The 23,313-nt window shown below is 40.4% G+C and overlaps 1 protein-coding gene across 1 annotated transcript in view; it reads right to left on the reverse strand.

The window, feature by feature from the left end:
• LOC132833227 (SWI/SNF-related matrix-associated actin-dependent regulator of chromatin subfamily A member 5) overlaps positions 1-19,426 on the reverse strand; it is a 32,775-nt gene extending 13,349 nt beyond the window's left edge. The window contains exons 1-10 of the mRNA XM_060851326.1: positions 19,208-19,426; positions 15,399-15,482; positions 13,741-13,907; positions 10,282-10,382; positions 9,041-9,141; positions 8,602-8,781; positions 7,275-7,430; positions 6,223-6,354; positions 4,663-4,731; positions 1,493-1,602 (exon numbers count right to left, since the gene is read on the reverse strand). Coding sequence (XP_060707309.1) covers positions 1,493-1,602; positions 4,663-4,731; positions 6,223-6,354; positions 7,275-7,430; positions 8,602-8,781; positions 9,041-9,141; positions 10,282-10,382; positions 13,741-13,907; positions 15,399-15,482; positions 19,208-19,339 — 1,232 coding nt within the window. The 5' untranslated portion in view covers positions 19,340-19,426. The remainder of the gene's footprint in view (positions 1-1,492; positions 1,603-4,662; positions 4,732-6,222; positions 6,355-7,274; positions 7,431-8,601; positions 8,782-9,040; positions 9,142-10,281; positions 10,383-13,740; positions 13,908-15,398; positions 15,483-19,207) is intronic.
• Positions 19,427-23,313: the final 3,887 nt, after the last annotated feature.

The raw sequence follows: 23,313 nt of genomic DNA on the forward strand, positions 1-23,313 counted from the left end.
TGATAGAGGAATCTGATGGCCAGGGTCTTACATGAGTAAGAAAATCTCTCTTTACATGCCAGGATAGGAGCATGTTTTAGATTTTTTTTTTAAGATTCTTACAGTGTGGAAACAGGCCCTTCAGCCCAACAAGTCCACACTGACCCGCCGAAGCGCAACCCACCCAGACCCATTCCCCAACATTTTACCCCTTTACCTAACACTTCGGGCAATTTAGCATGGCCAATTCATCTAACCTGCATGTTTTTGGACTGTGGGAGGAAACCGGAGTACCCGGAGGAAACCCACGCAGACACGGGGAGAATTTGCAAACTCCACACAGTCAGTCGCCAGAGGCGGGAATTGAACCCGGGTCACTGGCACTGTGAGGCAGCAATGTTAACCACCGTGCCACCCACCAGTTAAGAGATAGATACAGCAAAAAAGCCAGTGTGAAGTACCTGGACACAAAGTAGCATAGAAACAAGCCCTCTGGATTAATAAATCAATGCCTGGGTATGACACACAATCATCCCCCCACCTTTACCTAACCCAAATTAACATATCCTTTTATTCCTCTCCCTGGTGTTTTAATGACCTTCTCTAAAATGCATCCATACTATCCAACTCAACTGCTCCCTGCAATATACAAATCACTCTCCCACTTTTTGAAGATTTTGCTAAATTTCTATTAGTTTTTTTTGGCAGCTCTCTAGTGAGCCATGTAAACCGTCTATTTTTAAACAGCATTACTGACTTCTTGATCTATGAGACAGATATTGTTAATATGAATTTTGAGCAAATACCCCAGTGGTATTTCATTAGATTTCAACAGATTTGTACTCAGCCAAGAGGATATCCTTTCTTAGAAATTTAAAAGGAATTTAAATGTGTCAGGAATGAGGAAAGTGTGTCCAGCAGGCTAAGGTAAAAGGTAGGGAGGAGGGGCGATTGAGATGTGATAGGTGGAAGGAGGTCAAGTCAGGAATGAGGAAGGTTTGTCCAGCAGGCTAAGATAAAAGGTAGGGAGGAGGGCTTATGCCCGAAACGTTGAATTTCCTGTTCCTTGGATGCTGCCTGACCTGCTGCGCTTTAACCAGCAACACATTTTCAGCTTAGAAATTTAAAAACTTAGGTACAAAATAAAAGACGGGAAAAAACCTAATGAGACTAACAAAGTTTTAAAGCACTGCAATAGTCACACATGCACAGCAACAGTCCAGTAGAGATCTGGTGAAAATCTAATTTTCTTTGAATTATATCAATATGCATTCAAGCGACTGAGACATATTAGATTGATAAGCACAAAGCCATACAGATCAGAAGGAAGCAAGCATTCGTGGCAGCAAGTCAACATTTGAAAGCATAGTGCCTTGGGTAAATCAATGTTTTTTTAAAATTCTTCAAATGCTCTAACTGATGTTAAGAGTGCAGTCCAAGTTCATTAAACTATTGCAAGATTACACCTCACTAAACAATGTGACATACTAATATTCACATATGGTATACTCACCACTCCCGCTGCATTTTGCTAAGGCCTACGTACATTTTGACCTCCTTTTTTGGTGGTAGGCTCTTCTCTACCTCAGCTTTAATACGCCGGAGAAGGAAAGGCCGCAATACCTAAATCAGGTTAGAATACACGCTGCTTACACAGTGGTGGTGCTCATGGAAGTTAAGCAAAAGAATGCAGCCATCAAAAGATATATTTTGTGGACTGAAGCAGAAGTTAAAAAATCCAAGTACTGAACATCTACAGAGACACAGCGAAATTCATATTAAACATACTAATAGACAGGTTAGATCACAGGATCTGAAGCAGAGCAAATCCATATTCTCTGATGCGCAGACTTGATGTCAATAACAGTTGGAATTAAATCAACCTTAAATTGTTAAGTCACAAAATCAGATTGTTAACAGCTTTATTTTGTTGCAAAATTGACCTCAAATCCCACATCAAAAGAATTAAGTAAACTCAAATAGATATTCTTCATTCTTAACAACTTGCATCTTTTAAAAGCAGCAAAATGTCTACAGTTTCAACACAGGAGCTATCAGATCTGGTGCCAAATACCCCAAGAGACAGTTGATCAACATCTTGATCAAAAGGAGTTTTTTATGCAGGTGTCTTAAAAGAGGGCAGAGGTAAAGTGATTGAAGAGAGAACCCCTTTCAAGGGTACAGAGATTGGAGAGTTATAAGGACTTAGGGATAGGGAGGGTTAAGGTTACTGAAGGATTTGAAAAATGAGAATATTAATTAAGATATTACCAGGCAAAAAGGAGGTCAGTGAGCATGGGCCAGGCGGAGCTTGATGCACACTAACAGTTTTCAATGAGATCAAGCTTATCTGGTGCAAAATGGAAGTAGAGTTTTGTGATAACAAAGACATCAAACAGTAACAGGTGAAAAGAAAGTAGTGGCTTTGGTAGACAAGAGAATATGATTTTGTAATTCCGCTCACAATCAATTAGGATGTGATGGTTCCAGTCGGTCTGGTTAAGCCTCAAAGTGACCAGAGAGGGAGCAACTGAATGGTTAGAGAATAACATTTGCAGTGTCAACAGAAGACAAGGCAAATGTAAGCAACTTTGGACCCCTTTCCCAAATCCCACATTTTGGCTACTGAAAGGGTAAATACAGCATGCAGAGTAGCATTCACAATAGTTACCAATCAAGTTATTTTATTTTATTTTCCTTGTATTTCCACAGAAGAGAAAATAAATCCTGACATCTGAAACTAGATATTTTCAAATCAACCTATTCAGAGATGTTGTTACACACCTTTGGAGCAGGTGAGTCTTGAAGTTGGCCCTCTGTCTCAGGAGTTAAGGACACTATCACTGACATTTGAAACTAAGTACAGGTCATTCCGCTATAATGCACATTTTGTTAAACATTAATTTTGGTGTAACATGATTGATGAATTGGGACACTTACTAAAATGCAAACTATTAAAACTTGTGTTGACTGTATCATGATTACATTGCCAACACTAAGTGCTGCTTCTAAAGTTTGATTTTTCTACAATGTGGGGTTGCACAAGAATGCAACCATTGTGTGATAGAACTACCTGTATCCTTCCTGATTAGTAATGAATTCTGGAAATCTAACAATTAAAATGCACTTATTTGGGTAATTCCGTCAAGATCAGAAATCAAACTAGGCCATGGAGATGTTAATGGGTCTCGTTATGAAGTTTGGTTGAGGGGTTCAATAGATGGAGACTGAACAAAATAGATTGATCAGTAGATGAAATAAAAAAAAATTTCCTTGACCACATTTAATCCTGAAGTGATTCAGATCTGGGCATAATGTCTACTCCACCCTTAACACCCATAACAACAGCATATATCAGCCACAAAGTAATTATCTATTTGCATTTACACCAATTTTGAAACTGCCTATTATGACACTTTAAATGCCATTCTTATTTCAGGCACTGGTTAACGTGTACGTAACAATTGCTAATGTTAGTGAGCTTCAAATCAGAATCATATAGAATAGAAATAGACCCTTCAATCGAACCATGCCTTAAACACTTCTTATCCCCTCCAAGTAGTTGGGCTGAAATGGGAAAGCATCAGGAAGATGATCCAAGACTCAAAACCCATTCTTGCTGCTTTTTAATAAAGCCAATTCATTGCAACAATTACAGATTGTGGGTAAATTACATTTGCATGATTGTGCTAGCAAGTTGCGACAACTGTATTAATTTTATTCTTCTATTAAATTCATTAGGCAAATTAATTTGCATTCTGTACAATAATTCCATTTAACAATGCAAGGATCAAGTATCACATTTTGTTGAATAAATTAATTCTAAAATCTTACTGTTACTTAAAAATAGCCTTATTCCCATTCATAGTACACTACATAAATTATAGAGTCAGAGACGTACAGCACGGAAACAGACCCTCTGGTCCAACCCGTCCAAGCTGACCAGATTTCCTAAATTAATTAGATTAGATTACTTACAGTGTGGAAACAGGCCCTTCAGCCCAACAAGTCCACACCGACCCGCCGAAGCGCAACCCACCCATACCCCTACATATACCCCTTACCTAACACTACGGGCAATTTAGCATGGCCAATTCACCTGACCCACACATCTTTGTGACTGTGGGAGGAAACCGGAGCACCCGGAGGAAACCCATGCAGACACGGGGAGAACGTGCAAACTCCACACAGTCAGTCGCCTGAGGCAGGAATTGAACCCAGGTCCCTGGCGCTGTGAGGCAGCAGTGCTAACCACTGTGCCACCGTGCCGCCCTCATCTAGTCCCATTTGCAGCACTTGGCCCATATCACTCCAAACCCTTCATATTCATATACCCATCCAGATGCCTTTTATATGTTGCAATTGTACCAGCCTCCACCACTTCTTCCGGCAGCTCATTTCATGAATGCAAAACCCTCTGCGTGAATAAGTTGCCCCTTAAGTCCCTTTTAAATTTTTCCCCCTCACATTAAACCTATGCCCTCTAATTTTGGACTCCCCCAGGGAAAATACCTTGTCTATTTACCCTATCCATGCTCCTGATGGATTTTATAAATCTCTATAAGGTCACCTGTCAGCCTCTGATGCCCATTAGAATAATTACTCTGAAAATAATGACAATGGGGCTTAAATAATACTCACGCTTTAATATTCACCAGCAACAAACTGAAGGAATAGACTTACCATATGCAACCTTTCAACGAGCTTTTGATCTCCAAAACAATTATTTGTGTCAAACCAAGAATCAAAGTCCTGCAAAAAACAAAGAGCAAGCTTTGGTGCTTCTAATCTGTTAAACTTTATTATGCTTGTTGATTTAATTAATCTCAAAATGCAGTAATCTCAAACATAAAATTGGTTATTATTAACACGAGAATAGCAACAAATAGTAGCATCCAAATTAGGTTGTTCAACTACAGTTCACTTAGTTCTGGTTGGCAGGCAAGTGTTCTGACAAGGAAAGCATTCAAACTTTATTCCTTAGGTTGTCTGTTATCTCTGCATGTGACAATTCTGATGCTCTCAGTGTCTCTCTCCCAAGTTCCATAAACAAACTAATTCAAAACTCTGATACTTGTATCCTAACTTGCACCAAGACTGGTCTACCAACCACTCCTATGAGCACTGATCTAAATTGGCACCCATCTGGCAACACCCCAGGTTCAAAATTCCCAACTTGTTTTTCTAAAACTTTCACAGTCTCTTAGAGACTCTCCTCATGGCAAGCCTCCTCAATCCCTACAGCACTACCTCCATTTGCCAAGACCTGTGCTACTCCACTTTTGATCTCTTGAACTGATTTTAGTTGCTCCATTATTAATAGTGCACCTCCAAACTCGGAAATCCCTTCCTAAACTGCTCCCTCCTCAAATATTTATCACTGACTGAGCCTTTACTAAAGGATTTCAACAGTTCTACATAATTCAGAATCAAAATTTTGCACGATAACAACAGTAAAATGGTTTGGGACATTTTAGTAGAATAACGATGCTATATATTCTTGCAAAACGTAAGAGTGAATGGCAACACTGTGCTCCTGTGACAATGTGACTTTCCAGTGAATAATGGAGACATGGAGAGAAGGAAAGGAAGTAAAGAGGGCATTTTCCTAATACTGCTTATTCCTCAGGTCCTTGCAGAGCTGCAAGAAGAAAAGATCAAGGTAGATGAAATACTCTGAACAGCCACAGTAAGATTCAAACAAGTAAAATGGTCACTTAGGCATGGACTGAGGTTCAAATGTAACTTTATTATAATACCAATTTTACAATAAGGCTAATTATTTAAGACAGGCAGCTGTTGAAAGGTTAATTAAACCTGGTTTTATTTAACCAACTTGCACTTAATGTAATTTTTATTCATGACACAAGATGGCAGAGTAGTTCAAGTGGTCAACTGAGGAAACATAAAACAGATTCAACATGTTTCGATGCTGGTGAAATACGGACTGTTAAAAAATATAACAGCAGAGTCGGGTGAGGACCAGATACTACCAGTTTGACTTTATACCTATTTTTTTCTGTAGTGGTGAATATGATTCTCTGGGAATTTGGAACTGGTTATCTAGCTTTGTGCAATGCAAGGAATCCCATCTCACGAAACCTCGCAATTGAGACAGAGAGTTTAACCTTACATTAAAAGGGGGAAAAAAACTGCAGAATTCCTTGTACAAAATCGTTTCAGTTAGAGTTCTGACCCTTAAATTAATATAGTAGTCACTTAATTTACTTTTCTTGTACTTACAGCAGATGAATTGAAGACATCTGGGAGAAGGAAGTTAAGTAGAGCCCAAAGTTCATGTAGATTATTCTGAAGTGGTGTACCCGTGAGTAACAGTCTATTTGTTGTTTTGAATTCTCTCACTATCTCAGACAGCTGCAAATTTAGCATATTAAAAACATTACTGTAAAAGCTAACTACAAATTTAAATCATGCTGATTCAAAATGAGTTCAAAATACCATTGAACTATTTGGAGGAGTTCATGAACTAACATACCGAAAGTCAAATGCCATGCCTTTGGAAGCTGAAACAAATTAGAATTAGCTTTATTGTCACATGTACTCAAATGAGTACAGTGAAAAGTTTATATGCCGCTACTTAATGTGTCATCTTAGTACAAAAGGTACCTAGATACAATTTCTTTAGTTAGAAATTGAAATAGAAAAGAGAAATAAAAATAAATCCAGTGATACTACAGCAATATTGCAAATGGTCATCTATAAGTTGAAAACAGAAAGCACAGTATGAGCATTTCTTAAGAAAAAAAAATCAGTGGAGGATCTACTTCAAATCACAGTAACAATGAGCACGGAAATAAAAGGTGGTTAAAACATCTACAAAAAAAACCCCATGAACACAAGAATGATGGTGCAGTGGTACTTCACATAACAACTAAACCAGAGGCCCAGGTTAATGATATGGGGTCAAGGGTTCAAACCTCAGGCTGGAAAATGATGCAACTGAAATATAATCAATAGATCTAGAAACAAAGAAAGCCAGTCACAGTAATAGTGACAAGAAACTATCAATGAATGTTGCAAAAATCTTACCATGAAAGAATCAAGAAAAATTAAAGTATGAAAAAGCAGGACTAATCTTTGATTTGAAATTCAAAGTTTGCCACTCCTCCCTTTACTCGTTTCAAAGCTCAGGGAACACCCAGAAAATTTCAGAGTCCAACAATAATTATTGAGCGATATTGTTCCCTGAAACCCAGGAGGAGGGACGAAAGAAAAAAAGTGAGCAAGCACATGAGCGCAAAAAAGCAACATTGATGGAGGAAAGACAAACTTACCTTAGACTTTTCATTTTTGATCCTATGGGCTTCATCTATAACCAAATACCTCCAATTAAACTTTTTGAAAACAGATTTCTCCCGGATCAGCATTTCATATGATGTCACACAAACATCCCACTCTCCAGGAAGGAGGACATCTCTGATGAAGGCAGCCTGATAATGTAAAAGTGAGTCATGGTTCAACTGCCTGAACACCAGGTAGTTATTTTTTTAGCAAAACAAATACAGTGAAAACCACTCGTGAAAATTAATTAGCTAAATTTAATGGTAACAAAATATCACGTTATTAAAAAATAGTATTATAGTCCCTTAATGTGACAGTGAGAATAAACTACGATGTATTTGGGCATATTTTCTCTCAAGATTGAGGTGAATTTATGATTTTATATATGCAAAAACGCAGATTACCGTAGCTAGTCAGAACTGCGAGCTAACAGAACTAACAATGGCAACAGATTAACTTTTGTTGGGCAAACACATTTTGAGGGATGCAGACACAAGTAAATGCAATACAGTATCAAGAAAGCAAAAGATATGATCAATGTTGAAGAATAATATCCCTAAGGAAGATTTCAATGGAAGTTTCAAATTTTGTATTAAAAGTATGATCCAGATCTTAAATGTCCTTCAGTTCTTGAAGTTTTATTACACAAAGTGTTTAGCTACTTATTTGGGATTCAAGACAAAATGTAAAATATGCTAAAAAGTCTGTATTGAATTTTAAGAAAAAAAGACTGGAAAAATCTTTTCCCCGCTCAAATGTACTGACTTTCTTGCTATTGTCTGACAGATACTTCAAAACTTTCAATTCCTTGCCCAAGCAGTTATCCTTTTCTGGTCTTCAAAGGTTCTAGCAGGCCATCTAATTTACATTCAGCAAATGTAACAGGATAGGAGGATAGTAACCAGCTCTATGAATCCTGGGTATTTTTTTCTAATGTGGTGCTGGAAATACATAGCAGACCAGGCAGCATCCGAGGAGCAGGAGAATCCCGACCTTTTGGGCATAAGCCCTTCTTCAGGAATCTGAAGAAGGGCTTATGCCCGAAAGGTCAGGATTCTCCTGCTCCTCGGATGCTGCCTGGCCTGCTGTGTTTTTCCAGCACCACATTTTTCAACTCTGGTACTCCAGCATCTGCAGTCCTCACTTTCTCCTATTTTTTTCAAATGCGGGGCACCAAGGTATTTGCACATTGAGGTCTTCAAAAACACACCAGCTGATCCATTTGCCAATGCACAACATACTTCCACAATGGGCAATGCACTCAACCATTAAACTCCAGGCATTAGTTGTGTTTTCCAGAATGTAAATCTCATTTCTTACCCTTTGATCTTTGTCGCCTATTAGACAAATGGCACGAAGAGTCGGTATCCACCTCTTGAATTCAAGCATCCAGTTGTGCAGTGTAGATTTAGGGACTAGAACCATGTGAGGTCCAGGAATGTTTCTGTAATGTTTCATGTACCCAAGAAGAGCAATAGTTTGCAAAGTCTTCCCAAGACCCTGTTGAATGAAGTACAGAATTAAGCCTGTTGTACGCCATCAGTGCTTTTCAATCAGAGTTGCTCTGAAGTGTTTCTGAACATCATACTGAAATTAAGCATTCGGCCCATCAAGCATATTCTGCCTTTTATAAGATCCTGATTAATCTTAACTTCTTTCCCTGGCCTTGGCTTTACATCTCTTAGCAATCGGATGTCCCCCTTAATCTCAAACACCTAAAATGACCAACTTATTTTCCTACAATCCAATATATACATACCATCTCATCTGCCAAGATTCCATTGATGCCATTCTCATATAGAGAAATCAACCAATTCAGGCCACGTATCTGGTAGTCTCTGAGCTTTCCTCCTTTAATATCTGTGGAAGAGATCCCAAACATTTTGAGCCTGAAACTAATGTAAAGGTTTGTAGAGAACACATCTTAAGTGAATATGAAGCCATTGCATGACCAAAAAAAAAAGTACTTTGTATCTGGAACCATTTAACTGAAAGCACCGTGACAGTTTGAGACAACAAAAAACAAGCAGCTCAATCAAACTGGTTACAGGGTCTCAACGTTTGCATTCAGACACAGACTCCAAATCAAAGATGGCATATTTCATAGACTACAAGTGCTCTACAGCAGTTAATTAAACAAGGCCAAATAATATAGAGACAGTCAAAAAAAGTACAAAACTTCATTTAAGTAGGCAAATTTAGGATTGGGCATTAATAACGGTGGCCAGGGAGGAGATGATATTAAGGAAAATCTGTTTACTGAACTATGGGTAATAGTAAACAATTATGTGTTGTTACTGCAGGGATTTTCTTTAATAATTATGCTCGCCATTTCATAGGATAAAGGAAGTGATCATATCTGATGCTCACAGAAAGCAGTGCAAGTTAAAATGCCTGCAATCAGTATAATTATTTGATTTTCTTCATGAACACAATAGTTCATTTCAATGTGGCCTGGACTTAGATAAAGACTTCATCCTTTTATTGGCTGTTAGGTCCCATGAAAAATAAATGGAAGCCGTTTCAACTTGGCTCCCTGTGAGCACTGGTTTAGAGCACAGAGCTATACAACATGTCAAAGGACAATGTAACGATGCAGCTATTTTATACCTGCATCAAGACAGCCTTTCCAGCATTTCAACTGTGCTGAACTTGACACCAAAATGCACAAAACTGACAACATCCAGTTGAAGATTTAGAAGACATTAAAACATTAGTTGGGCTAAACTGAGCCAGCATACCTGTTGTCATTCACACTGTTCTATTTTAAGCTATTAAGTACAGCAAATTAAGTTGGGAGAACAAGAGAAGCTGTTTATAAAACCTAAATTACAGCAGCCCCAAATGACCCACAAGCATAGATTTGATTATTTTAATAAATTGAATATTGTAAATCAATGAATGGTGACTAAAAGTATGAAAGCAATTGGAAAAACGTTGTGAAAAGTCTGAACTACATTAACTCATGTATGAAATAATGATTAAAATGGCTTTACATACATGATGGGGATTCTTCAAACCTTGTGCAGACATTGGTTGTCTTGCTGTTTTCTGACAGTAATTCTTCATCCTCTTCCTGTTCTGTACGGCGATGCCGATAGCTAAGGATTAAAAGTGAATTGTTTTATGCAATGAGCTACTATTATTTGCCAACATGATTTAAGTATTACTGTAGCTAATTTCAAAACCAGTCAGAATAAACAACAGAGTTGTGCATTAACTCTGTAATTAGGTTTATCACATGTGATGTGTTACAGAACTAAAACTCAAAACCTGCAATTGCAGGTGGCCAATTTTAATTTAAAACCAACCGCAAATCCCCGTTCTGAAATCTATTATTCAAATACTTGTATCCTTCCAAGGCCATTGTGTACAGGGTATATTAGCACTTCTATTTTTAAAATGTTAAATGCAGTGGATCATTCAACTTGCACTTGTGACAAATTTAAGAAAGCGAAAGTGAGGACTGCAGATGCTGGAGATCAGAGTCAAGATCAGAGTGGTGCTAGAAAAACACAGCAGGTCAGGAAGCATTAGGAGGGCAGGAAATTTGACGTTTCGGGCAGGAGCCCTTCATCAGGAGGGCACCTGGCCAAAACATCAATTTTCCTGCTCTTCTGATGCTGCCTGACCTGTTGTGCCTTTCCAGCACCACTCTAATCTTGAAAAATTTAAGAACCCTCGGTTTTCAACGCAAAGTTAACAGAAACTCAATCAATGCATGATGTTTAACATTAGTGACAATGATACTATTTCAATCTCACAGAGTCTCTGGTACCTATTCAGAGATTCAGTTAGATCATACTTAATCTAGACCACAACTCTATTTATTTGCTATTGCTTCGCATCACTTGATACCATAGCCAAATATAACTATTGATCTCAGTTCAGAAAATTGAAGGGCTATGGTGGAATGCCATAATCCCATCCATAAGATGAAACCCCTCGGTCTGAATTCACCCAGAAGAAATTGCTCTCCACACTGAACATACTAAATTCCCCAGACATATTAAATGCCTCAAATAGGTCACCCTGCAACCCGTTAAATGCAAAGGGATGTAAAATAATCTATGGAACCTGTTTCTATAGCTTAACATGAAGCCCAGGTAAAATCATAATGCATCTGTACAGTAACCCCTCACAAGGCCAATATAACTTTTTTTTTGAGTCTGGTGCACAGAAATAAAGACAGCATTCTATAGGGGCTTGACGAAAACTCTTTTCAATTTCAAACCATTTGAGGTAAGTTCAGCTTTCTTTTAGGCCACAATTTGTACACACACAGACCCAAATTCTATTTGCTCTTGCAGAAAATGCTCTCCATGCAGCCAGAGTATCACTTGAGAGGTGAAATGTTGGAAGATGTTGACAAAGCCAAACTTGTCCCAGCATTTCTCATTTTTATCAAATAGAATTGGTGGAAGGCCATAAAGGGGGCAAGGTGGCTCAGTGGTTAGCACTGCTGCCTCACAGGGTCCCAGGATTGATTCCAGCATCGTCGACTGTCTGTATGGAGTTTGCACATTGTCTGCGTGGGTTTCCTCCCATAGTCCAAAAGGTGCACTAGTCAGAGGGTAATGGGGCTGGGTGGGTTACTCTTCAGAGGGTCGGTGTTGACTGGTGGGCCTGTTTGCACACTGTAGGGAATCTAATCTAAAAAAAAACTTGCACACATTTACCATGAGGATGATGGACTTTTAAATGATCAGCCACCTCCATCAAAATGGGATTCTGGAATCTCTGGTGTCGGGAACCTAGAGTGTTTAGGTTAGACCAAGCAAAAGCAGATCTATCATAAGTGCATTTCAGAGCTGATGTGCCCTTTGGATATGGTTCCTACAGTGGTGAGGGTCAGGGATTTTTCCTAAGATTTGGCCATGGTGGATGCCAAGTGAATTGGCATGGACAGGGATGGTGGGTGGGGTTGGCATAGTTTACATGGTTACCAATTGGCACAGAAGTAGTAAAGGGCCATGGGAATGATTTGTGGCACGAGGTAACAATAAATGAGGGGCTACAGGATATGGGCAGAGGCCTGCACAGGGCTACTTGCTAAGATATTTGTATCATCCATACTCACAGGTGAGGTGCCGGAAGACTGGAGGTTGGCTAAAGTGGTGCCACTATTTAATAAATGTGGTAAGGACAAGTCTGGGAACTATAGACGAGCGAGCCTGCCATCAGCAGTGGGCAAGTTGTTGGAGGGAATCCTGAGGGACAGGATGTACATATATTTGGAAAGGACTGATTAGGGATAGTCAACATGGCTTTGTGCATAGGAAATCATGTCTCATAAACTTGATTGAGTTTTTTGGAAAAATAACAGAGGATTGATGAGGGCAGAGCAGTAGACGTAATCTTTGTGGACCTCAGCAAGACGTTCGACAAAGTTCCCCATGAGAGACTGGTTAGCAAGATTAGATCTCATGGAAAACAGAGAGGACTAGCCATTTGGATACAGAACTGGATTGAAAGTAGAAGTCAGAGGGTGGTGGTGGCGGGTTGTTTTTCAGAATAGAGGCCTGTGACCAGTGGATTGCTACAAGGATTGATGAGGTTGGGGGGGGGGGGGGTTCAGAATTCGAGAGCATAGGTTTAGGGTGAGAGAGAAAAGATATAAAACAGACCTAAGGGGCAACTTTTTCACGCAGAGGGCAGTACGTGTATGGAATGTGTTGCCAAAGGACTTCATGGAGGCGAGTACAATTGCAACAGTTAAAGCACATCTGGATGGGTATATGAATAGGAACTGTTTGGAGGGAAATGGTCCGGATGCTGGCAGGTAGGACAAGGCTGGGTTGGAATATCTGGTTGGCATGGATGAATTGGACTGAAGGGTCTATTTCTGTGCTATACATCTCTATGACAAGCCGTAAGAATGGGTAATGTCATAAGGTGCTATCGATAGCATATGGAGTGTGCAGGAGTGAAGGGAAGTGAGTAGAAAGAATGTTTTATTTGTTTCTTGAACTTTCATCAGTGCAAGAGCTTTGAGGCAGGTTTTCCACTGAGCTCATCTGAGAAACTGGCAGCATCTTAGGATGTAACACCAGATCCACAATCACAACTAAAGTTGAAGGTCAGTGACCATTTTTAAAAGGTCAGGTTCACAGAGCTGAACTTCCCCCACTTCTGTGCATCTAACAAGGGAACAAAAAAAAAATCAGGAGCTCAAACTTGTCCTGTTCAGAGCCAAAGTCTCTCAGTTTCCCAAATTGTCTATGTCACTTTATAACTTCAGTATACAATTTTCATAATTTACCGTAGCTCCTAAATTTGTCTCACATGAAAACGTGGGCCAAGAAATAGAGTTGCATCCAAGGTGCTGAAAGGCCCCAAATTCTCAGGAAGATATAAAAAACTTTCATGAACTATTAACACTCCTTTGTCTTTGTAACACGAGGAATGCGAAATCACACATCAAGAATTCAAAAGCACATTGCCTGTAATATATCTTACTCTCCAACCGACAGAAGTGTCTGTTTCTCATCTTTCTTTATTCGAGGACGCCCAGGTTTCATCTTTAAAGGTGAGGTTGGAGTCTTCTGTGCAGCAGGTTGGATAAAGTGGGCAAAAAGCTCAGTCTGTTGTAGCAGATAGTCGAATCTATTTGCCCTATCTGCTTTCTGTAAAGCAAAAAAATGGTCAAGTGAGGAATAGTGAAAAGTAACATCACTGTGAACAAGCATTTTTCAATTTATTTACAGTGAATAGAAAGTTTTCCTTAAAAGGGAGGTGCAGAGTTAGTATTAGTAAAAGCTAATAAATGTTTTTGGAAAGTTCAGCTTTTCTTTAGCAAAATGATTTACATTCTCCTAGGTTTGTTTTTGCAAACTGGACCATCATATAACATTTGAGTTATTTAATAATTCAGATCATAATCATCAAGTTTGCATTGTGATATTAAATTCAACAATGTTCTCTTCAAACATGATCTATGTTCCGAAAAGCCAAAAAAGTCTGTATAAAATATATTTAGTTTGTCTTTACTTAAAAAAGCTGCATCGAATCATATGTTAAATCTGTATTATGGCCATTGCTCTTCACTGAACACAACATATGCCTAACATATATGTTTCTTTTGAACCACAACAGGATTACCGACAAGCTCAATACACACAGCAACTTTAAATAGGTCAGCCTTGAATTTAGCAGGTTTCTCACTATGGAACGGTGGAAAGTACAGGTTAGTGCAATGTTTTGCAAAGTGAAACTAGAAGCTACTAGAGAAAAATAAAGAGCTCGGCGGTTAATGTCTGATAGCGAATAGTAATCATTTAACCTCTACTGTCCCAAAAATAGTTGCTTAATCATTAATAAATTCTATTCAACATCATTTCCAAAGGCTTGCTGACATTACCATTCTCCTAAACTTGCCCACTATTTGCCCAGAGGATACAGTAATACAAAACCAAGAGTGTGTTGAAGATTATGGTGGCTTCAAAGACAAAATCAAATGCAACTTTGTGGAACTGAAAAAAAAGAGTGGATTGCTTCTTCCATGAACCACAAAGCCCTAGGGAATATGTATACAGTTGAACAACATTAAAAGATGATCACTGGTTCGAACAGGCAGAAACTCCGCTTACCTCACAAAAATAAGGATCAGTTTTGTTCTGTTCATTGGATGATGGTGGTGTTTACATACATCTACTGCCCATATTTTTTCAGATATTTCAGGTCAGTGCTATTAAAGGATGTTTAGCAACTTACTGCAGTACATCATGAAAATGCTTCACATTGTAGCATTTGTGCACTGGTGGTGATTGAAGCAATAATCAAGCGGGCAGCATTGCACTTGGTCATGTTGAGCTCCTTGAGTGTTGTTGGAGCTGTGCTCATTCTGGCAAGTGTAAGCATTCTATCATCACTCCTGATTTGTGTCTTGCAAATGATAGGAAAGGCTTTGGGGAGTTTGGAGGCAAGTTACTCACTGCAGGATCCCCGATCTCTGACCTGCTGTAACCATTATAGTAATTATATATCCAATTAAGTTTCTGGTCAATTGTAACCATCATCTACACAAGTTAATCAAGGTGTCTTTCCATGTGTGACGGTGCTGCAATTAATGTGGACAAATAAAAGTAATTAAAAAATATTTCCTTTATTGTATTTACCATTTTCTCTTCATAGGCAGGATCCTCCTCTTTAACTTCAGGTTTAGGCATTTTGAATATAAATGCTGCATCACCACTATCCATCTAGTAGCAGGAAAAACAAAAAGATAAAAAGATTTGAAAGAAAATGAAACTTGAAACACACAGAATTATTCAACCTAAACACTACATTCTGAACGTCAACCCTCATGATATTTTAGGAATAATAATAAGTAAAACAAAAGGCACCACCAAAGCAGATGTGGAAGCAGAATTGTATTAAACATTTTAGAAACATTTCTAAAGTAATTTGGGAGCATACATACATTTTAAAATTGATAACGTAGCTGACAGGTTTGAAAATAAATGTCAAGATAAAGCAGTGCTTTGCCATTGATAACTCAATATTCTACCTTGCCAAATTCTTGATGCCACGTTTTTGAGTTAAAGGAAAAAAAGCAACAACTTTCACAAGCATAGTTCATTTCATAATCACAGGTTGTCACAAATGACATGACAACCAAAAACATTCTATTCCCTACAGTGTGGAAACAGGTCCTTAGCCCTAATAAGTCCACACCGACCCTCCGAAGAATAACACACCCAGATCCATTTCCCTCTGACTAATGCACCTAACACTATAGGCAATTTAGAATGGCCAATTCAACTGACCTGCACATCTTTGGACTGTGGGAGGAAACTGGAGAACCCGGATGAAACCCACACAAACACAGGGAGATTGTGCAAACTCCACACAGACAGACAGTCATCCAAGGTTGAAATTGAACCTTGGTGCCTGGTGCTGAGACAGCAGTGCTAACCGCTGAGCCACTGTGCTGCCCCACATAAATTTTGTGCATATAAATTCTTGCATAAACAGCAAAGCAATTATTGACTCCATTTTAAGTGTTAATAGAGTGGCAAACATTGGCCATGACACCCGTGCTTCTTCAAAATACTTAGCTGGGAACATCTAATGTCAACACAGAGGCAGCATCATACAGAATGGAAACAGACTCCTCTGTCCAACCAGTCTATGCTGACTATGTTCCCAAACTAAACTGGTCCCATCTGCCCGCACTTGGCCCATATCTCTCCAAACGTTTTTGTTCATGAACTTTCCAAATTGTCTTTTAAATGTTGTAACTGTACTTGCACCCACCACTTTCTCTGACAGTTCATTCCACACACAAATCACTGTTAAAAAAAAACTGCCTCATGTGCTTTTTATATCTTAAACCTTAAAAACACACCCCTTGTTTTGAACTCCCCCACCTTAGGGAAAAGACCCTCGTCATTTACTTTATCCATACCCCTCATGATTTATTAACCTCAATCAAGTCACTCCTCAACCTCATGCTTCAGTGGAAAAGTTCCAACCTATTGTTAAATCTCAAACCCTCCATTCCTGGCAACATCCTTTCTGAACCTCTCCAGTTAAATAACACCCTTCCTATCCATCTTGCTTGAAAGGTAGCAAATTTGACGATGCAATATTAGGGATGATTTCTGCTGTCAATGCTCTGTGCTAATTGACTTAGAACCAAGAATACCAAGTTATGGCTCACGTGAAGTAGGAAATTAATAACAACTCATAAGGGCTCAACTGATCTTTCTGGATAACTGCTATAGCTAGGTAGGTCCAAAATTACATATGTAAGTCATACATGGAAGCAGAGATGACAAATGTAGTACAACTGGCTCATGCCTGCATACATGTTACGCCATGCATCAGCCCCTCAGACTAAATAGCTCCAGCCATCTCCTCATACAGAGCAGCCTCTCATGATATCATCCTTGTGGGTTTTTTTAAAATCATCACTTCCAGTGCCTACAGTGCTTTTCATAAGACAGAGGCCAGAATTGTATTGTGTATTGAGAGATAGATTAATCATCAATTTTGTATTTAGACATCATGATAACATAAAACATCCAAAGCACTTCACAGGAACATTATCATATAATGCTGACAATGAGCCACAAATAGAAATATTAGGATCAATGCAATCTACAGGTGAGTTTAAAGGGTGTAAAATTTTTAGGGAGAGTATTTCAGAGGCTCCTGTTTAGGCAGCATTAATAAAATGAGAAATGTGCAAGACGCCAGAAATGGAGGAGCAAAGTGACCTGGCAAGTTTGCATGCAATTACAAAGGATTTGGTGAATTAATGATGGATTTATAAACAAAGATGAAGATATTAAAATAGACATGTTGCTAGATTAGGGTTCAGCAAACACAGAGTGACAGGTAGCTAGATTGGTGCCAATACAGATAGAATTTTGAATAATCTCAAGTTTATGAAGTTTGGATAATGAGACAGTGCCCATAACATTGGAACAGTTATAACATCAACGAAGGATTCAGCAACAGATGAGCAAGTCAGGGTGAAAGATGGCCAATCCTACTGAAATGGAAGTGGAATACTTTAGTAATGGCATGAATGCGCAGACAGAGGGTCAAAAGGTTGTAAATCCTCTGGTTTACTCTCAGTAAGCGATCATGAAAAGGAAGCATCAGGTGGCTAGGGAACAGAATTCATAACGGGGTCTAAAAACCATTGCTTTCAGTCTTTCAAGTCTTGAGATGGGGAGAAATGTATGCTCAGCCAGTATGAAATGTCAGGTAAGCCATCAAGAAATTGATTAAAGTGCAAAGTTTACAATTTTAAAATGGTCTCATTAATGTGCACTTTTATTCATAATGATGGATCCCAGAGATTCCCTTCATGCATATTTTGTTCTAGAATTGAAAGAAAATGTAAAAGGTTGCACAAAGAGTAACTCCTCATATTTGAAATTCACATGCCAATTATAAGCAAATTTGCCAGTATATTAAGGTAGTTGTGTATTTTGTCTTCATACAATGCAAGCACTAATTTTAGATTGGCCGAGGCACCAACGTCTCCTTAATGGGACAGCACCAGGTTATAATCCAACAGGTTTATTTGGAAATACTTGCTTTCAGAGCATTGCTCCTTCATCAACTACAATAACCTGGTGTTGTGCTATTTTTAACTTTGACCACTCCAATCCAACACCGGCACCTCCACATCTGGTCTTTAATGGGAGGTGGAGGTTTGAGGGTGGGCTAATACTGGATAAGGCCAACGAGGGACAGAAAGGATTATGCTGACAGAGGCAGGTGAAAGGACAGTGGGATAGGTGCAAAGGGCATGTCTGAAAAAGAGAAAAACAGGGGTTAAAACAAAAGGTGGGGTTTGGAGGATGTTTGTGAGAGAGAGTGTAGGGTTAAACAGGACACGAGGGGAGTTTGGAGCGTGTGTGTGCTGGGGTTGGGTGGAAGATGTCAGCGCGGGGTCGGGGTGACTGGAGGGTGTGTGCTTGAGAGAAAGTGAAGCGAATGGATGGAGGAGGACCATAAAGATTCACTGATCCTTTCCTCCCAACCCCAAACCACCCGCGTTTCCAGGGACCCTCAAGAGTTTCTCCAGTGTGTTCGAGTCGAGGACCCTGGGGTGGGGGTTTCCTCCCGAGAGTATCTGGAAAAGGTGGGGGAAGAGAATCAGACAAAGAGAGAGAGGGGGGGATAGTGAGGCGGACTGAGCATGCGCGGGTGCCGTCAGCGCCGGCCAGAGTCTGCTCCACCCCTCCAACGAAGTTACCGGCGACCGCGGGGGGGGGCGGAGAGATACCACATACCCGCCACCACCACCCGTTACCGGGGCAGATAGGAGCACGGCGGTGAGCTGGGACGGAGCGAGGATGTTCACACGACGGGGAGTTGATGAAGCCGAACACGAGGCGGTTAACCGGCCGCCCTCGCGGTGGGGTCGGCCGCTCTCTGTGTGTCTCTCTGCCTCCTCACTCACCTGTCCCGGGCCCGGAGCCTGCATCTGGGGTTCGGCCGCCATCGCCCCCGGCTTCGCGCTCGCCTCGTCCGTCTGCCCCTCGGCCGGGTTCAGGTTCAAGTTGGCGCTCGGCCTCTCCTCGGTCTCCGACATGTTTCCCTTCCCTCCCCGCGGAATGAATTGATAGCGCCTCACCGGAGCCGACCCCCTCACGCCGCTTCCCCTCCCTCACTCCTCCGGCTTTTCTTCACCTTCCCTCCCCCCCTTCAGCCGGCTCCGATCTTCCGCTCAACCGCCTCCTCCGCCACCGCCGCCGCCCGGCTCTCGCGAGAACTCCCCGGCCAAATCCCGCCAGGCCTGGCCCCGCCTCCCCCCAGGGTCCGCACGCGCGAGAACTTACCCGGATTGTTACTTTTGGTTTGAAACTGTTGCTAAGTAACAATCCGGCGGCGGGAATGGATTGAGCAGGACACTGGATGTAGGGAGGGAGGAAGGGTGCAGGGCAGGGAAGAAGGGTGCAGGGCAGTGAAGAGGGTGCAGGGAGGGAGGAAGGGTGCAGGGCAGGGAAGAGGGTGCAGGGAAGGAGGAAGGGTGCAGGGCAGTGAAGAGGGTGCAGGGCAGTGAAGAGGGTGCAGGGAGGGAGGAAGGGTGCAGGGCAGTGAAGAGGGTGCAGGGAGGGAGGAAGGGTGCAGGGCAGTGAAGAGGGTGCAGGGAGGGAGGAAGGGTGCAGGGCAGTGAAGAGGGTGCAGGGAGGAAGGAAGGGAGGGTGCAGGGCAGTGAAGAGGGTGCAGGGAGGGAGGAAGGTGCAGGGCAGTGAAGAGGGTGCAGGGAGGAAGGAAGGGTGCAGGGAGGGAGGAAGGAAGGGTGCAGGGAGGGAGGAATGAAGGGTGCAGGGAGGGAGGAAGGGTGCAGGGCAGAGCAGGAGCATTTGGGGAGGCAGGAGGATGCAGGGAAGGGAGGGTTCAGGGAGGCAGGAGGATGCAGGGAGGTAGGGTCTGGAGAGGCAGGAGGGTCCAGGGAAGAGAGTGAGGGTTCCAGGAAGCAGGAGGGTGCAGTGAAGCGAGGGAGGGTTCAGGGATGCAGGACAGTGCAGGGAGGGAGGGTGCAGGGCAGGGAGGAGGATGCAGGGTGGTGAGGAAGTGTGCAGGTAGTCAGAAAGGTGCAGGGTGGTGGAAGGGTGCAGAGCAGAGAGGGGGCAGGATGGAGGTTGCAGAACAAGGTGCAGACATGGAGTAGGGAACAGGACAGGGTGGAAGATCTAGTATAGTGAAGGGTCAAAGAACTGGAAGAGAATGAGGTGTCTCCAGGGGGCAGGGTGGAGGTGGCCAGGCAATATGGAAAGTGTAGGGTAGTGAAAAAGCAGGGAAGTAGGAGGGTTTGAGGAGTATTCAGGGAGATGGCAAGGCAAGTTGGAAGGTGTAGGTTGGTGAGGGGGCAGGGTGGAGGGAATAGAAGAAAAATGAAAGGTATTATGAAGTTGTAGGTTTATTGTACCTTTAAGTGAGAGTGAAAGCTGGCAATAAATTAACAAGCACAGAGGTGTGCTGAAAAATCAAAAAATGTAACATTTGGCTGTGAAACAAATAACTGAGCTGAGTTATTATGGTACACAACAAATTAAAATTTAGCCAATCAGTTTAAATTATGCCCCAAGGTATCCAAAATCCAATCAAATTTGAATTGTATTGTTTTGATTACATCAAAATGAGACAATTTGATGTTTTGGGGTATACAAATCGGGCATTTTGAACAGCCAGAGCGGCAAAGAGCACCAACAAACACAGACTGCCTGCAGAATCCCTTTATGAAATGTACCTGTTCATATGAAATCTGTGCAGTAGAAGACCAAAGAAAAGATCCAGATAAGACTCCTGTACAGAGGAGATACACAGCTGCCTGGTTTTGAAATTTGAAATAAAGTCAGTGTTAAGACAGGATCGGGGTTCCACGTACCACAATGAATCTACAATAAAATGTTACTTCAGAAACATGAGAGCTGGGCTAAGATTTTTTTCTTCCTGATGACCAACAAAAAAAATCTATTTAATCCCCAAAGCAGACTCTATAACATAACAGTTGTAAACACAGGCAGAAGGTTTGCAGTAAACAATTAGTGGCTTTCAGGAGATATTTTTTGAAAAAAAAACACAACTTTTATTGACCTCTTTTAAAAATCCAAGTACTGATAAAGTCCACAAAAATGAAGCATCCATAACACTTCCACTCTTGAAAAGTGAAAAGTAATTTTTAAATGTGTTTCATTACGAAGTGTAATAAAGAATAAATTGTATAAAAAATTAAGATACATTTACACATATTCTCACACTTTTTTTTACCACATCTTGTAGTTATACAGGTACCTTCTTGTTACTTAGATAATTTGAATAAAGTTGCATTCTTGACAAGAACATTGGAAATTGTGTTATTTCTCTCTGCAGTTGAAATGACTTTAAATGATAAGGCTGTAATAGCAAACTTCATTGAAACAGCCTGACATTTTGTTTCTTGAAATTTTCCATAAATGCTAACAGACCATGATTACCAGTGCTTCCCTGTAGCCATGATGAACATTTACCTTAAAATGTTTGAAGGCCAGTAGTAATTCTAGTATTTTTTTCTGCTGTAGAGTATCTCCATTTATGTGGATTTAACTTTTTGGGAACGTGTTCCATTGGCTTCTCTAAACCCAACTCCTCTTATAATAGGACTTCACCTATTCCCAAGTCACTGGTATCAATTGCAACCTGACGTTTTTAGTGAAATTAGGAGCAGCCAACGCTAGTTCATTGATCAAAATTGCTTTCAGCCTCAAAAGCCACTTGTATCCTATGTAACAAGACTGCCTTAGCTCTCTTTACAGTAAATCATTCATTGGGGCAATGACAGTGCCAAAGCTTTGTACAATAAATGTTGTGAACAACCTTGTGAAGTCTTTCTCATTGTTCTAGCTCTAAATGGTGTCTAACGTCCTTTGTAGTTTCTGTGTTAGCTAATCAGATAGAAAATAGTTCATTTTAGGAATTGTCTAGGCATTGTTCTGCCTTATTCTCACTATCTCTTGTGTACTTTACCGTCCTTACGACCTGACATGCCTTCACTAGCTTATAATCCTTATAGTGTTGGTATTCATTTGCTCTTTTTCTTTTTGTCCAGAAGAGGTTTTATATATGTAATTGAAAGTTATTTAATCCCATCACCAAATCATCGTGGTTCTTTTTTGTGCAGGTTTTTTTTCACCTATTAACCACCACCTTAATCACCCATATTGCAACTGATTACTTTTATGTTATGATATTGCTTTGACATATAGCTATGACACAACTGAACCACTGTACTTTACCAATGTTTTTGACAATAGTATAAGGACATTTGAACCATCATTTAAATGATTTATTTTTTGAAGACAGAAATACAAATATGCCTTGTTGAATTGTTCACGATTTGACCTAATTATTGGTTCATTTACTCGTGGTTGTACATTTCATTTGTCTGATGAATTTTAGAGAATCAGTTATCTCACGCCCACGCACTAGTACAAATGAACTGAAACCAGCAGACTTGGTAGATGATCCTCAAGTGGAAAACAAAATAAATTCCAATCCATTGTCCTAATCTCGGTAATTTCATGACAATTTATCCTAGTAATCATGATTTGGAGATGCCGGTTTTGGACTGGGGTATACAAAGCTAAATATCACACAACACCAGGTTAGAGTCCAACAGATTTAATTGGAAACACTAGCTTTTGGAGCTGGTAATCTTTTTGAAGGTTTGATGGCGTCTTTCTAAAGCTCCTTGTGTATGGAAAGGTTATGCATTATATCCAGAATATATTCATAACTTCCTGCAAATGTTTGGGCATAAAATTGAATCCTTGATCTGACTGGATTTCTATAGGTAATCTGAATCAAGTGAAGAACTTGGTTAGCTTTTCTATCACTATCTTAGCAGTAATTATTCTGAAGGTTATTGCCTCTGGGAATTAAAAAAATACCACAACAAATATCCATAATAGTTTGGGTATACTACTGTCCTATTTTCATTTTCGATAAGGGTCACTGTTATGATGTCAGATCATAAACCCAGACCACCTATCGACAAATCAAATTTTAATTCAAACATAGACT

The sequence above is a fragment of the Hemiscyllium ocellatum genome, chromosome 36 (genome assembly GCF_020745735.1).
Source record: "Hemiscyllium ocellatum isolate sHemOce1 chromosome 36, sHemOce1.pat.X.cur, whole genome shotgun sequence".
Taxonomy (NCBI): domain Eukaryota; kingdom Metazoa; phylum Chordata; class Chondrichthyes; order Orectolobiformes; family Hemiscylliidae; genus Hemiscyllium; species Hemiscyllium ocellatum.